This window comes from Carcharhinus amblyrhynchos, chromosome 13 (genome assembly GCF_965287045.1).
Source record: "Carcharhinus amblyrhynchos chromosome 13, sCarAmb.v2.hapA, whole genome shotgun sequence".
NCBI classification, from domain to species: Eukaryota; Metazoa; Chordata; class Chondrichthyes; order Carcharhiniformes; family Carcharhinidae; genus Carcharhinus; species Carcharhinus amblyrhynchos.
In genome coordinates, this window is record NC_137336.1 from 44,337,847 (window position 1) to 44,354,531 (window position 16,685).

Here is a 16,685-nt window from a genome sequence, read left to right on the forward strand (position 1 = left end):
TTGTTAAATCCATTGCTCTAGTAGTACAAATTCAATATTGGAGATAAATGTTGAATGTGAACGAAGTATAATTATTCTCAAAACATGGACACATGGAAAGAATTTATATCCGATTGAGAGCAAGCCATTTTGGATCTGTTTTGACTACTTTGATTCCCCTGCAGTTAGATCAGAGTCTCAGGCAAGTTTCAACTGCCCTTGCCTTTGACAATATCTTTATTGGATTGGAAAAAAATGATGCCCTAAAGAAAAAATATTTTCCTTTAATTCTTCAAACCACTGGAATTATCCAACATCTTCATAGGACCTCGTCATCATTTTCAGTGAAGCATCATATTTAACTTGATGTGACTTGTTCTGGCACAGCATGTTAAATTTAAACATTAAAACAAACATTCAAGAAACAAAATATTTAAAAGCGAGAATATCTTTACATAGTTAGAATTATATTGAACAAATGTTTCCCAAATGATTTTGGCTTAAATAAACTCAAAACTAAAACTCCTTATGATGGCAGCAGTCCTCAGATTTTTCATCTATAAAAAGAATTCCAGTATTACTGCACAATACCTGCTGCTTTAAAGGGAAGTCATACACAGGTTCCTCGAGGGTGACAGCAGTTGGTGTTCACAGGTCTGGCTTCAGCACACACTGTCAAGATCTCACATTCATTCCAAAAGAGTTCAGTTCCTCTTGAAATATGGTTTTTCCTTTAGACCTTCTGCTCTATTGTTTCCACAGTCACTTAGAAGCTCCTCTTCCCAGAATATATCAACCTTTTGCTTTATGGCTACAGTATTTATGAAAAGTAAACTTACTACTTTGCCTCACCCATTTACAATCTCCCAATTGTATATATTCCCTTTCAAGTACAAGTTGATTTTAAATCACTTCCCTTATCTACCTAAAATAATGCCTATTCAGAGTGCCCCTAGGAATCCGTTCATTTCCACTTGCATTCACACCGACTCCCTATTGATATTTTGGCCTTTGTAGTCTGTCTTCAATTTAACTGAACCAGCAAGCCACTTAGTTCTATCAAACGTACTACAGAAAAGTTCAATAAAATAACGTAGACTGCCTGACAGTGACTTATGTATTGATCACAAAGATACAGATTGCCCAGTTGGCCCTGCAAAGATCTCCTCACTAATAGAGGGACTTGCACCAGGTTTGGGAAAGCTGTTCCACAGATTTCAGCCAATGTCCCAGCTCTTGCACCAGCATCCCCAATTAAATCCTGTCTCATTCATTGGGCAGATCTACCAGTGGTACACAATCAGGATTGCATATGCCAGTGTTCTCAACATTGTCAGATCTCAAAACTTGTGGCATCAGGGCAAACAAATATCCATACTTACATACATGCCCATTTCACAGTTCATGACAATTTTAAAGAGAGAGGTGTCTCATTTTTCCTCACATGAAATTAAATGAATTGTGAATTTGGTTTACAAGTTAACAAGTGAATACATTTTCTATGGTAAAAATCTTTAAAGTAGTTTAAATGTAAATGTCACGTGACTCTTGTGTAACAGTGCTCCGTCTCCTTCATTTCATATTTCCAAACAAATTGTAGTATTCTGGGCTAATTTAAATTGAATCGTTTCCCAAATAAAGCCCCAAAACACTTAAAATGTGCTGAATTTGATTAACATGAACAGATTCAAAAATAACTAATCTTTCCGCTCACCTGGCTCATTAATGTATTTTAGTGAAGCAAATGTGCCATCCTTACCTGGCCTGGTCCAAAACACTATTCCAGACCCAAAGCAAGGTGGTTAAGTTTAAAAAGTGTTCTGAAATGGCCTAGCAGGCCACTCAGTTGTATCAAATTCACTACAGAAAAGTTCAAAATAACATAGGACCTGTTTGTGCTGTAGTGTTCTTCGGCCCACAAGTTGCGCTGATCACATTCATAACTACCAGGCCATAGAACTATCTGCAACTACCATATACTCATCCAGAAGTCTTTTAAAAGACCCCAGCAAGTTTGCCTCTACCACCACCGACAGCAGCCGATTCCACTCACTCACCACCCTCTGAGTGAAAAACTTATCCCTAACATCTCTGTACTTGCTTCCCAGCACCTTAAACCTGTCTCCTCTCGTAGTGACCATTTCAGCCCTGGGAAATAGCCTCCGAGAATCTACCCTATCTATTCCTCTTAGCATTTTATAAACCTCTATCAGGTCGTCTCTCAACCTTCGTCTCTCCAAAGAGATGAGACCTAGCTCCCTCAACCTAAGGCATGCCTCTCAATCCAGGCAACATCCTTGTAAATCTCCTCTGCACCCTCTCAATAGCTTCCACATCCTTCCTGTTGTGAGGTGACCAGAACTGCACACAGTACTCCAAGTGAGGTCTGACAAGGGTCTTATAAAATTGCAGCATTACCTCCCAACTCCTAACCTCAATCCCTCGATTAAATGAAGGCCAGTACACCATACGCCTTCTTGGCCACATCCTCCACCTGTGAGGCCAATTTAAGAGTCCTATGGACCCAGGCCCCAAGATCCTTCTGCTCCTCAACACTGCTAAGACTCCTACCCTTGATATTGTACTCCTTCATACCATTGGTCCTGCCAAAATGGACCACTACACCTTTATCCACATTGAAGTCCATCTGCCGCTTCTCCACCCAATCTTGCATCCTATCTATGTCACGCTGCAACTTCTGACATCCCTCCAGACTATCCACAACACCAACCTTCATATTGTCGGCAAACTTACTAATCCATCCCTCCACTTCCTCATCCAGGTCATTTATGAAAATGACAAACAGCAAGGGTCCGAGAACAGATCCCTGGGGCACTCTACTGGTGACTGAGCTCCATGCAGAAAAAGACACATCTACAACCACTCTCTGCCTTCTGCAGGCAAGCCAGTTCTGGATCCACAAGGCCAAAGCCCCTTGGATACCATGCCCTCTCACCTTCAGGAAGTCTTGCATGGGGGACCTTGTCAAATGCCTTGCTGAAGTCCATGTAAACCACATCCACCGCTCTTCCTTCGTCAGTGTGTTCAGTCACATTTTCAAAGAATTCAACTAGGCTCGTAAGGCACGACCTGCCCTTGACAAAGCCATGCTATTTCTGATCATTCTAAACTTTAAATGCTCATAAATCTTGTCCCTCAGAATCCTCTCCATCAACTTACCAACCACTGAGGTCAGACTCACTGGTCGGTAATTTCCTGGGCTATCCCTGTTCCCTTTCTTGGGAACAGGAACCACATCCGCAATCCTCCAGAACCTCTCCCGTCTCCATCGGCGATGCAAAGATCATCGCCAGGGGCTCTGCAATCAATTCCCTCACCTCCCTCAGTAACCTGGGGTGGGGTACATCCCATCCGGCGCCAGCGACTTATCTTGATAGAATTTAAAAGTTCCAACACATCCTTTCTTAATGCCCACATACTCAATCTTTTCAGTCCACTGCAAACCTGTAGTACACCTCCCAGATCACTTTCCACCGTGAATACCGAGGCAAGTACTCATTAAGCACCTCTGCCATTTCTTCCGGTTCCACACAGACTTTTCCCCCCTTTTATAGGTCCTATCCCTTCACTTCTCATCCTTTTACTCTTTGCATATTTGTAGAATGCCTTGGGATCCTCTTTAATCTTACCTGCCAAGGCCTTCTCATGACCCCTTCCGGCTCTCCTAATTTCCTCTTTAAGCTCCTTTCTACAGGCCTTATACTCCTCTAGATCCTTAACATCTCCTAGCTCTGTAGCCTTTCTTTTCTTCCTGACTAGGTTAATTACAACTTTCGTGCACCATAGTTCCCGCGACCTACCAAAACCTCCTTGTCTCATCTGAACGTTGTCATGCAGAGCTCCAGTCAAACATTCTTTGAAAATTCGCCACCTTCCTTCAGTACTTTTCCCCAAGAACACCTCCTTCCAGTTTACTCGTCCAATTATCTGCCTGATGTCTTCATATTTCCCCTTACTCCAGATAAACACCTTCCTAGCCTGCCTGATCCTATCTCTTTCCAATGCTATCATGAAGGAGATAGAATTATGATCTCCATCCCCGAGATGCTCTGCCACCGAGAGATCCGACACCTGTACTGGCTCATTAGCCAGCACCAGGTCAAGTACAGCGTCTCCTCTCGTAGGCTTATCCACGTGCTGTGTCAGGAAACCCTCCTGAACACACCTAACAAACTCCTCCCCAACTAAACCCCTTACCCGAGGGATATTCCAGTCAATGTTTGGGAAATTAAAGTCTCCCATTTTGACAACTGTTATTACTACATCTCTCTAGGATCTGTTTCCCTATCTGCACCTCAACTTCCCTGTCACTATTGGGCGGCCTATAGAAAACACCCAGCAAAGTTATTGACCCTTTGCTGTTCCTAACTTCCACCCACAGAGACTCCGTAGACAGTCCCTCCACGGCATCCACCTTCTCTGATCAAGTGTCACTCCGCCACCTCTTTTGCCTCCTCCCTGTCCTTCCTGAAACATCCGAATCCCGGCACCTGAAGTACCCAGTCCTGTCCCCGAGACATCCAAGTCTCCGTAATGGCCAGCACATCACATTCCCAAGCAGCAATCCATGCCCTAAGCTCATCTACTTTATTCACTACACTCCTGGCATTAAAATAGACACCTCAGACCCTCGGTCTGGGCACTTCCCTTCTCCATCACCTGTCTAACCTCCCTCTCATACTGTCTACAGTCCTTGTCTACTTGGGAGCTAACCTCCTCGCTCTGTCACCTCATCTCTATTCCCTCCTCCCAACCTTTCTAGTTTAAAATCCCCGCAGTAGCCCTAGCCAACCTTCCCGCCAAGATATTGGTCCGCCTGGGATTCAAGTGCCACCCGTCAAGTGCCATAAACTAGACCACCTGACAGTAGTTTGTGTACTGATCAAAGACATAGCTTGCCCAGTTGGCCCTGCAAAGCTCTCCTCACTAATAGAGGGACTTGCACCAGATTTGAGAAAGCTGTTCCACAGGCTTCAGCCAATGTCTCAGCTCTTCCACCATCCCCAATTACATCTTGTCCCACCTATTGGGCTAATCTACCAGTGGTATACAACCAGGATGGCATATGCTAGAGTTCTCAACATTGTCAGATCTCAAAACTTGTGGCATCAGGGCAAACAAGCCTCCAGCTGTCTTGCAACTGATCAATTGGTATTTCTCAAATATTGAGTATCACTTGTTTAAGCACCAAGGTAGTAAGGTCACAGGCTGTACTTTGGATAGGGGATTTCAATGCCCATCACCAAGATTGGTCAATTATCATTATTGACCAAGCTGATTAAGTCCTGAAGGATACAGCTGCCAGACATGGGGAAAGATTGATCGCCTCTTCACATCGAGATCACCAGCCAGTGTGCTGTGTGGCACTACCATTGTGCGAGAACAAATCTAGCAGCTTAAAATTGAAACCCCATGAGGTACTATGGGCTATCAGTAGTAGCACTATATTCCACCACTATCTGTAACCTTACAGCATATTCCTCGATCCATCAGTGTATCAGCTAGGTTCAACACCAGGTATAATTAAAAGATGAAATGGCAAATCTGTGAATCCACAAAGGACTGCTTCCAAATTATCAGCCGGAGCAACATTTTTCACAGCTTGAGTCATTGGCTAAAGCATTTATTGCCTAGAGATGATGGTGAGCCACCTTCTTGAACTGCTGCAGCCCAGGTGATGGACTGTCAGCACAGTTATGAATTCCAGAATTGTAATCTAGCAGTGAAGGAATGGTGATACAGTTCTAAGTCAGATTGGGGTGTGACATTCAGAGTAGCTTGCAGGTAGTGAAGTTATCATGCATCTTGTCGCCCTTGACTTTCCTGGTGGTAGGTCACAGGTTTGGAAGGTGCTGTTGAAGGAGCCTGGTCAAGTTGTTGCACTGCATCTTGTAGATTGCACACACACATTACTGCTACTGTGCATCAAAAGCTCTGAATGTTGAAAGTGGTGAATGGGGTGTTAATCAAATGGTCTGCTTTGTCCTGGATGGTATCAAGATTCTTGGTTGTTGTCGGAGCAGCACTCATCCAGGCAGGGGAGAGTATTCCATCATGCTTCTGACTTTTGCCTTGAAGATGGCAGACAAGTTTGGGAAGTGAGTTACTCACTAGAATTCTGCACAGTCCTTCTCGTGTCGAAGTATTTGCATGTCAGCTTCTGTTTATGGCCAATTGTAACCCCCAGGATATTGATAGTGATGATTTAATGATGTCATTGAACCATCTCACCATGGCATTCAATTTTCTCTTGTTGGAGATGGTCATTGCCTGGTACTTGTGGCACAAAGGTTGCTTGTGGCTATCAGTCCAAGCCTGAATGGTGTCCAGGTATAGCTGCACATGGACATGGACTGCTTCAGTACTGAAGGAGTTGTCATGGTTAAACACCATGCAATCATTCACAAACTTCCCTACTTGTCACCTTATGATGGAGGGAAAGTCATCCACAAAGTAGCTGCAGACAGTTTGGCCCAAGTCATGACCCCGAGGAACTGCTGCAATGGTATGCCGGGATTGAAACGATCAACTATCTGCCATTACCATCTTCCATTGTGCTAGGCATGACTCCAGCCAGTGTAGTCTCAGTGTAGAAAAACAAAGATATAGTTACATGAGAATGCCATCTGCAAGCTCTCTGCAAACCACACACAACCTTCACTGTTCCTTCAGTCGTTGGGGTCAAAATGCTGGAACTTACCCAGTATGGTGGGGTATACCTATGAGAGACTGCAGCAATTCAACATGGCAACTCATCACATTCCTCTTGATAGCAATTTAGGGATGAGTAAAAAATGTTGGCCTTGTCAGTGATATTTGCATGCCATGAAAAAAATTGGAAAAAACAAGTCACACTTTGAAAAAGGTTTATTTCTTCCCTTAACTGTGCAGATGAACAATTTGCATCATTTCAGTCAAGCTTGAATCAAGATCCTGAAAGTGTCTAGTTTATCTTTAATCATTTTTGTTTCAGACAGAAGAGAACAAGGTATTCCAATAGTAATTTTGAAATTCAAAACAACTCCTAGAAGTTATAATTGATTCCCGAAAATTAGAAATTTCCTAGTTTAGTCATTTAACTCCACATAATTGACTCAAGTACAGCTCTGCAGTTGCACAGAAACTATGGCTCTATGCATTTTAAATGCAATTATAAGATTAGAGATCAAAAAGCAAAAATCCAATAAAGTTAAATGGAATTTCAAAGCACTCTGAACGTCACAAGTTAGTACTTAAACCCATTCAATACAAATATGGTGCACTTGCAACACAAGGCTCCTCTGACAGTTGCAGAAGACGACTTCTGGCTTCAAGATATCTGATATGGTTAACAAGATGTTCCGATCTTTGCAATTAGTTGTTTCTAATACAATTATAGCAAAAAGCTACTGATTACATACTGAATAAAGAGCTATTTAACACTTGTGCCCTTTCATTCCTTCCTTCCCTCTTAATTGTCCTTAATTTTTGTTGTGTACATTATTGTGCACCAATTGTGAATCAGTTGGTAGCCACTTGCCTCTGAATCAGAAGTTCTGGGATCAAGTTCTGGAAGTCCAGGTTTAAGCAGAAAAATCAAGGCTGACACTCCAGTGCAGGGGGAATTGCAGAGGTATTGTTTTTCAGACGAGACACTAGACCATGGTCCCATCAGCCTGTCTGCATGGCATTGTTTTGAAGAGCAGCAGGGGAGTTATCCCTGGACTCCTGGCCAATAATCATTCCTTGATAAATATCACAAAAATTGTTACCTTGTCATTCGTTACATTGTGGTTTGAGTTTGCTGAGCACAAATTAGTTTTTGTCTTTCCTACATTATAACAGTGACCCAATTCAAAAAGTATTTAATTTCTGTTAAGTGCGTTGAGACATCCAGTGGTCATCAGCCACTATATAAATGCAAAAGTTTTTAAAAAAACTACATGAATTATGCTTACACGTTTTCAGTTAGCATGTGACATCCAATGTTTAAAGTTGCATAAAAACTTGAAAGACACTTTGGATAAGGTATACATTAATAGGCACAAACACATGCAGCTGTTATGACCAAGTAATAGTCAAAAAACTTCACAAAAGCAGTTAAATAAAAATGTTTTCTCTGCTGCAGAACCATATTGTAATAAACATTCAAAAATGTCTTCCATTGTCTTGCATTTAATTTTGCTCAAGTCGTGGTGGAGAGAAGTGCGCCAGTTAAGCATTACAGTCTGCCATTTGTAAGCTACCCATTGTTTTTCTGTTTTGCAAAGAAAATTATCCAGTTTATCCAAGTTGACATCAGCTGGATCCCACAAGGAGATATGCATACCAAGATTCTGCAACTGACATCAAATGGTAAACTGAACATTGTTCCGCATTACAAATATGTTTTAAAAATCAAAATCTAGCTGCAAGAAAGAAAGTGAAATATGGCAGTAAGTAATTTTAGGTCATAAGTAAATAATTTGTCACGGATGCACCCTTTGCTCTCTCCATTTTTGGAGGACCATTTGGAATCCAGCAAAGCACTTGAATCACCTTAATCTACCTTTTTTTCTGGTAAAAGAACTAATCAGAACCCCTCAGCTTTCTTGCCTGCTTTTCCAGTGGGAAATTTTGCGCAGGAGAAACCTTAAAGTGCTAGATCAGATACATTGTTAAATGACTACCAGGTGGATATCTAGGCTGGAAAGCAGTTACGTTTTGCAACTTTCCCATTTCACATCGGTTTTATATTCCAGATCATGGAAGAATTTGAGTCTTTTATCTTGCCACCAGCACCACCCCCCCTCCCCCATCCAATTAAGTAGAGAAGTCACTTCTAGATTTCTTGGCCAATTTACATTAGATCAAACAAAATTCTTTAGAGAACTGGTGAGTTGCATTCAGAATATAAAAATCCCAGAACTGTGCAACAGAAAAGTAAACAAGAACTCCCTGCTTTTGTCCTCAATAAAAGACAAGGTCTGAAGCATTCAACTTTTGTTCAATTGAAGTTCTCCTCAAATTGGATTAGATTGCAGCATGAGATGGGTTTACATTTTAAAATATGCACACTGTAATTTTACCATCCCGCTGACCACAGGAATAGAAGGCAGGAAGGGGCAGACAATGGGAAGGAGAAGTGGAACAGCGTGCTGGAACACAGCCATACAGGTAATGGGTGTTCCAAGTCTGCCAATGCTGATGCCAACGGAGGACGACATTTTACAGTTGATGTGTGGGCACAGGGTCAGGTGACCCCAGGACTATTGGCTCCGTCCAGTATGGGAGTGTTGGGCAATCTTAGATCAAACTGAATGATTGCACACCTTCAACAAACAGCTCCCAGTAAAAAGAACTGGTTGTCATTGTAATGTGCTCCCTTGTGCATTTTTAAACTTGTGGTCTTCCTCCTCTGCCTTTTCAAGGATTACTGCTCTAATTTCTCTTGCCCATTAAGGCAGATGCCTCTGATTGCATCAACATGTAATCAATTCCTGTCATTTTTCATCTATTGATGGGGAAATTACAAACCATTTCGACTCTGGCTACATTAAGGGGCTTCGTTACATAAAATGATACGTGTAGACCACCAACCCAGGGAAGCAACTCACTACAATTTGGATCAGGATGACAATTTTGGTCTGTCTCACTTGTAGTAATGGAAGACTGCCAGAATTGTGGTCCTCATGGAAAAAAATAAACAAGAGTTCAACAAAATCATCAGATACAGTGGCTACTTTCCTTAGTGTTGGATTTCAGATGAGCAATTTAACACAACTTTTCGCACCAAAGTATCAGTAGGGGCAAAAGGTTTTATCAATTAATGTTTCACACATCAGTTGTTCACTTGCTCCAAAGCCTACTCCAGTAGTTGAGAGCCACAAGTCATGTTTTCTCGGTGTTTTGATTGCTTTTCCCTTAACCTACAACACAGATTCCAATCTGTATCTTACATAATTTAAAGTCACAAAAGCATTTAACAGATTCAAACTCATCTCTGATGTGAAAAAATCCAGATAGCTTCCAATAAATTTGCATTAAAAAGATAATGGTTGAAGTCGACTTCAATCTTGCCAGCTGCAAAATGAAAAATAATTTAGCTCTTAATATCAAAATGGTTCAATGAATTGCGTGTTAATTTTAAAACTGACTCACTTGGCATTTCAAGATGCATTAACTCCACAAACAAAAAACCCACAAGGAAAAATGGCCTGCAGTTGTATCAAAGCCATTAAGATATGATAAAAATCTGAATGGAAACTGAACGAGTGTACTTCAACAATGGGGCACCTGATGCAGTAAATATTGACACTCATGAAATACCCTTTTTAATTTGGGAAACAATGTCAACTACTAACAATTGAATAAAGCATCAGTATACATACAAGAATAACATTCAAGTCAATGACTAGAGAAAAATATGCAGAAATGCAACATACAATTTGAGACCATGCAAGGTATGCTTGATGCTGGGTGGAAAGTAGTCTGATGACCTGAAAGGCGCTACAGAATTATGATGTAGATCCTTAAGATGTCAAGCCAATTAGAACATCTTTGCCCTTCATAACTTCTATAATTTAATATCTATCCAAATATATATTACACCTCACCTGAACGATTAGATGCATTCTTAAACATTTCTTTCAAATTTATCATTTAACACAATCAGATAAATTATTTATCATGCAGAAAATTGCAGGATTGGCGGATGGTGACTAGTGGAGTGCCCCAGGGGTCGGTGCTGGGGCCACAGCTATTTACCATTTATATAGATGATCTGGAGGAGGGAACCGAGTGTGTGGTGTCGAAATTTGCTGATGACACCAAGATTGGTGGAACGGCAAATTGCGCAGAGGGTGTGGAGAGTCTACAGCAGGATCTAGATAGGCTGGGCGAATGGGCCAAGAACTGGCAAATGGAATTTAATGTTGGCAAGTGCGAGGTGGTCCACGCTGGTAGGAATAACGGTAGGAAGGATTATTACTTACGTGGCGAAAAACTGCAGCAGGCGACGGTGCAGAGGGACCTCGGGGTCCTTGTGCATGAGTCGCAAAAACCCAGCCTGCAGGTGGTCAGGAAGGCTAATGGGATGCTGGCCTTCATAGCGAGGGGGATTGAATATAAAAGTAGAGAGGTCTTGCTGCAGCTGTATAGGGCATTGGTGAGGCCGCAGCTGGAGTACTGTGTGCAGTTTTGGGCGCCGTACTTACGCAAGGATATTTTGGCCTTGGAGGGAGTGCAGAGGAGGTGTACTAGGCTGATGCCGGAGTTGAAGGGGTTGAGCTATGAGGAGAGGCTGAATAAACTAGGCTTGTACTCGTTAGAGTTTAGAAGAATGAGGGGAGATCTCATTGAGACGTATAAGATGATGAATGGGATGGATAGGATAGAGGTGGAGAGATTCTTCCCGCTCAGAAAGGACAGTAGGACTAGGGGGCACAGCCTCAAGATAAAGGAGGGGGGGCGGTTTAGAACGGAGTTGAGGAAGCACTTCTTCGAAGGGTGGTGTATCTCTGGAATTCTCTGCCCGTTGAAGTGGTGGAGGCTACCTCGCTAAATATTTTTAAGACGTGGGTTGATGGGTTTTTGATAAGAGAGGGGATTAAGGGTTATGGGGAGAGGGCGGGAATGTGGAACTGAGCCACGACAGATCAGCCATGATCTTATTGAATGGCGGGGCAGGCTCGAAGGGCTAGATGGCCTACTCCTGCTCCTATTTCTCATGTTCTTATGTTAAAACCTAAGGAAGTACAATCCAAGAATTTGCATTTTACAATGTAATGCCTTCAGCAACAACAATTTTAATCACAAGCAATGAAGCAATTATGTAGTTAATACCACAAATACAGATAAATGCTTCAACTATTACAAATTCCTTGCATTACAGTACTGAATATAACCAAATATTCTGCTTCTTTAACAAGCCCAGCAGGCATCTTGGAGACAATATTTTTTAATTTGCTGGACAGCTACTTCCTATAGTCTAGTTTCATTTCAGTATGGATCAGTATTTCTCATCCTAGGACCATTTCCAGACAATTGCAGGTGTATTCAAAAATATTGCAACCTATCAGCATAATTTCCAAAAAAGTGGTCACTATGTGGTCATTTTTCACAGCAGTAATAAACCAAATATTTCACCTACACCAGCACAAGATCAACAAGCACATTTAGGAAAATAACGCAAATGTCATCTTGAAGCATACTTTCGTGTAGTCAAGTAATCCTTCAAACATTTATCGGGTGCACGTTGCCAGAATCAAACAAGCAACTGGATTTTGTCCTTGGCTTCAAGTTAATACTCATGGCCCACCAACAATTTGCACAGGTTTGCATCTGATTAATTCAAAATGTGTATTTTATTTCAGACTTTCAAATAGATGCAACAGAAGTAATACAGCTGTACACTTCAAAAATTGAAAGCTGATTGGCAAACACATTACTCTCACTTAGATGTCACAATATCCCAGTATATACAGATATTTGATATACAAAACCCATAATTGCACACTCATTCTGAAAAACAAAATTAACTAGAGTAGATGAAAAAGAAATGATTAAACAGCAGCTCAGTCTCAACAGGGACAAGATAAATTGCTATTTGGCAGTATTACTATTCGATATTCGGTATTTTTGACAATTCAGTGCATTGTCAAAGAAGAAATCACCACCTCTATTTAGCTATCACTTTGCACGACTCGAGGTTATTTTTTAAAAACTTCTTCAATTAGCAATTGCCAGTTTTCCCTCAATGCCTAGGCACTGCGCCTTTGAATTTTTGTTGCAGAACATGAAGATGTAAGAAGAGGTGCAAGGAGCAACACACCTACATTAAAATGTACCTTAGCAAACAAAAGATTTCCCTGGCTCTAAACATGAACTTGCTTATCTAAGATTTACCATTATTCCCATACTTTTCAATGGCAAACTAATGGTTCCAACAGTTTGTATCAGTATTCATTATGTCAAATACCTCTTGATCTCAAAAACCAACCTGCAATCAAACTCAAGATATACATTTCGTTGTAGCCAAATCTCAGGAGTTAAGGGGTATGTTTTAAGTAAGTCACTGGACTTCAGCTTGAACTGAACTTGAAAATTTTGGTCAGGATTGAAAATAAACAGGACCCCAAAATGTGAATGTCTATCCCCCAGAACAATTTGAATATACAAATTAAAATAGTCCAATTCAAAAAGGCCAATAAGTTGCAAATTGCTTAATGAAGGAAAGGTTCAAGTAGCACTTTCCCATTAAAGTACCCTTCTTATTTAAATAGGAAACAGCCATTAAGTTTCTTTAACATTTCAAGAGATGCACAAATGTGGTCAGCAGAGAGCATTGACAAAGACAACCCTACTCTGATAAGCCATGCTAGTCATGTCATCAAGCAGTAACATGCTGGGGGTTACAACCTACAAAACACAGGAGATGCTGTTTCAAGCTAGATGGAACTACACTGTGCTGATTCTGGAGGCTGTTATGAAGTCAAGTTATCAAGCAGTTACATTTCGGGTTAATAACATAAGACTGCATTGAAGCAGGGCAGCAGGAATAAAGTATACTCAAAGATCTCCATGCTACCAATAACTAAATTCAGAAAGAATATTTTTTACTTGTGCTTTTAAAGGACAGAGCAAATAAACATACTCCATCTTTCCTTCCAAAATCTGTTCCAAAGATTTAATGAGCGAGAGGAGGGAGGTATACCGTGTAATAAATCAAAAAAATTCAAATTAATTTGATCAAATGCGTAAAATTGATAGAAATATGAATATTACATCTGACAGTACTTGCATGATGAATTGGCAAGAACTAAGACTGGTCAGGTGGTTCCGACAAGTAATTTTTAATTTATTCTTACATGCTAAAAAGAAATAAATTACACTGTTAAAGTACTTCCAGCAATAAAAGGTTTCAGCTGGGCCAGAATCACAGCCAGCAACAGTTGCCATTTCTGCACTGTACATCTTGACTGCAAAACATCAGTTAATTTTCATTCATTTTACAAGATCAAAAGAAAAAGTAAAAAAACCTCCAACACGCTTTTAAATTTCAAAGAAACTCCAAAGTTCAGCCATTGAATATACAATGGTATTTGCTTAGTAGCTGCAGAGGCTCCATCTTGGATACATATTCTTTCTATAACCAATCAATTCACTGCAGCAGCAAAGCTAACGCTGCCCCCCAAAAAATTACAAAATAACCACCGTATTAAAAAAGGAGAAAGGTACATCCGTCTACAAATCTAAAGCTATCTGTGAAGAAATGCAACATTTTTAAATGAACTGGCATTTGAAAGTTTGATTTTTTTTCTTAAAAAAGTGAAAGTTGAGGGGAGTTGCATTGCAAACAGGGAAATTCAGCACAGCAATATAAAATAACCCTATTCTTTTACAAGAACTGTGTTTTCTTATTCAATTAACATGTAAACAAAAAGCTGACGTCCAAAAACACCGTAAATCTCGGGTCAGAGTAGATGTATACAGTGATTACAATGCTATCTAAGCAATTTACATACAAGGTCAGTCTTAAGTTGTTAGCTAAGCTTGCGATGACTAAGCTTTTCTTTTAACCAAGTACAATATACTTAATGCAGAGTTCTAGATTTATCTAGTAGTCACTACTTTTGTCATTTCTTCACATTAGATGCCACTCTAGCAAAAGACAGCAGGCAGAGTCCTTCCAACAGAAAACATGGATTCTTTGGTTGCTATCAGTTTACTACTGGTTGCAGGTGCTTTAATAGAGAAATCCCAGCCTTAAGATATTTACCATTTTCCATCAGACAACAGGAAATTTGGAACACAATACAAGGGAAAGATAAGCAATGCAGTGCACTTTTCAAGTACAAGTTTGGGCCGAAATTCAGAGACTGCTTACGAAACAGCTTCCATGTGCAACTTAAGAAACATCCTTTAACTTCCAAGCAGTGTGGAAACAAGAAAAAAATTGGCAAATGCACAATGTTAATTTTCTCTCCGTGTCAACCACTTTCTTACATCCCATTTATTGAATAAAGAAAACTGAACACCAGCAAGTCTGCTTCAGTTGCTCTATTTCGAAAGATGAAAATGCGCTTTTCCAGGAATTAGTTTGATTAAAGGCTGCTACAGTTGCAGGTACAGTTTTTATATGCTCTTCCCAGAGTCTGCTGTATCCAGTAGATTCAGTTAATTCATCAGTTAAATGGTAGTCCACTGAACGCCATGTACATGTGAAACAAAAATCAGAAGGGGAGTGACAAAAGGCAACCTGCTCTCACATGCTGCTTTGCTCCTTCGTTCCAACCTCGAGATCAGAAACCTGCAGAAAATAGAGGATGAAATTATTTCATTTGCTGCACCCTTTAACTGCAGATACATTTCAGCAAAAATATTTCTATACATCAATTATGTAGTTCTCAATATATATGGAAAAATTCAGCAACATTACTTCCCACCACATTCATACAAAGTATACTAATTCTCATTCATTAAGACCATAAGATACAGGAGCAGAAGCAAGCCACTCAACCCATCGAGTCTGCTCTACGATTCAATCATGGCTGATATTCTTCTCATTCGCCGTTCTCCTGCCATTGTTCCCATTAGGGAAAAACAAGTAAAGACTAACAGTCGTCAAGAGAGTGCAAGCGTTAGAAAGAGGAACAAACACCTAATGTGATGTCAGAGGGAGGGCAAAAGAATTTGAGTAGCCAGAGAATATTTTTGCGCTAGCCAAGAAACAAGAAAGTTTACTTCTGGTAAGATTACATGTAAAAAGTCTGACAACACCAGGTTTTAGTCCAACCAATTTATTTGATAGTAAACTCAAGCTTTTGAGGGGACTCCCTCTTCGTCAGGTGAATGGAGAATTCACTTGATGAAGAGCGAGTCCCCTCAAAAGCTTGTGAGTTTACTATCAAATAAATCAGTTGGACTAAAACCTGGTGTTGTCAGACTTTTTACTGTGTTTACCCCAGTCCAACGCCGGCACATCCACATCAAGATTACATGTGACAGCAACTTATTAGCATCTTTAATGTAAGAAAAGATTTCAAAGGGCTTCACAAGTACATTTAAAAAGAAAAAATGGCAATAAGCCACACAAGGGGGCATTAGGTAACCAAAAGCTTAATCAAAATGGTAGGCTTTAAAAAGTGCCTCAATAGGAAGAAAGAGGTACAGGGACAGAAGTGTAGAAAGGATATTTCAAAGTTTGAGGCCAAGGCAACTGAAGGTGAGGTCACTAGTTATGGGTCAAAAAGAGTGGTTTCAGTCAAACACACATGGCACGCTACCTCAGTTTTGACAAATGCACATTTGTTAACTCCAGAACAGTGTTCCAGGCATCCAAATACAGCTACAAGAATTGTTGCAAGCTGGAGAGACCTGAACTGCAGTTTTCAGGGATTTAACAGCTGCAATATTGCAGCCCATCCAGAAGGTTATGAACATGTGAATGACATGTTTCAGGAGATGGTCACCTGCAACTTAGGAGAGAGCAGGCAGAGAGGAAATGGGTGATTCAACAGAGGAGAACAGGAAGGTATTTCTACAGCTGCCGGAATAATTCTAGAATGCAATGTTACAGCCTTAGGGCTTCAGGGTCATGATGTTAAGTGGCTGCAGAACATTCTAGTGAGTGGGGAAGCGGGCATGGAGAGGGTGAATGGACAGAAGTCAAGGCTCCTATCAACACCAATGACACAGGAATAAAGGGTAAGGAGTTTCAGATAAGT

At 40.7% G+C, this 16,685-nt stretch overlaps 1 protein-coding gene across 2 annotated transcripts in view; it reads right to left on the reverse strand.

Moving 5' to 3' along the window:
- Positions 1 to 12,304: 12,304 nt before the first annotated feature.
- csnk1a1 (casein kinase 1, alpha 1) overlaps positions 12,305 to 16,685 on the reverse strand; it is a 53,910-nt gene continuing 49,529 nt past the window's right edge. For both annotated transcript variants that reach the window (XM_080201618.1, XM_080201620.1), the window contains one exon: positions 12,305 to 15,268. In XM_080201618.1, the coding sequence (XP_080057744.1) occupies positions 15,261 to 15,268 (8 nt within the window). In that variant the 3' untranslated portion in view covers positions 12,305 to 15,260. The remainder of the gene's footprint in view (positions 15,269 to 16,685) is intronic.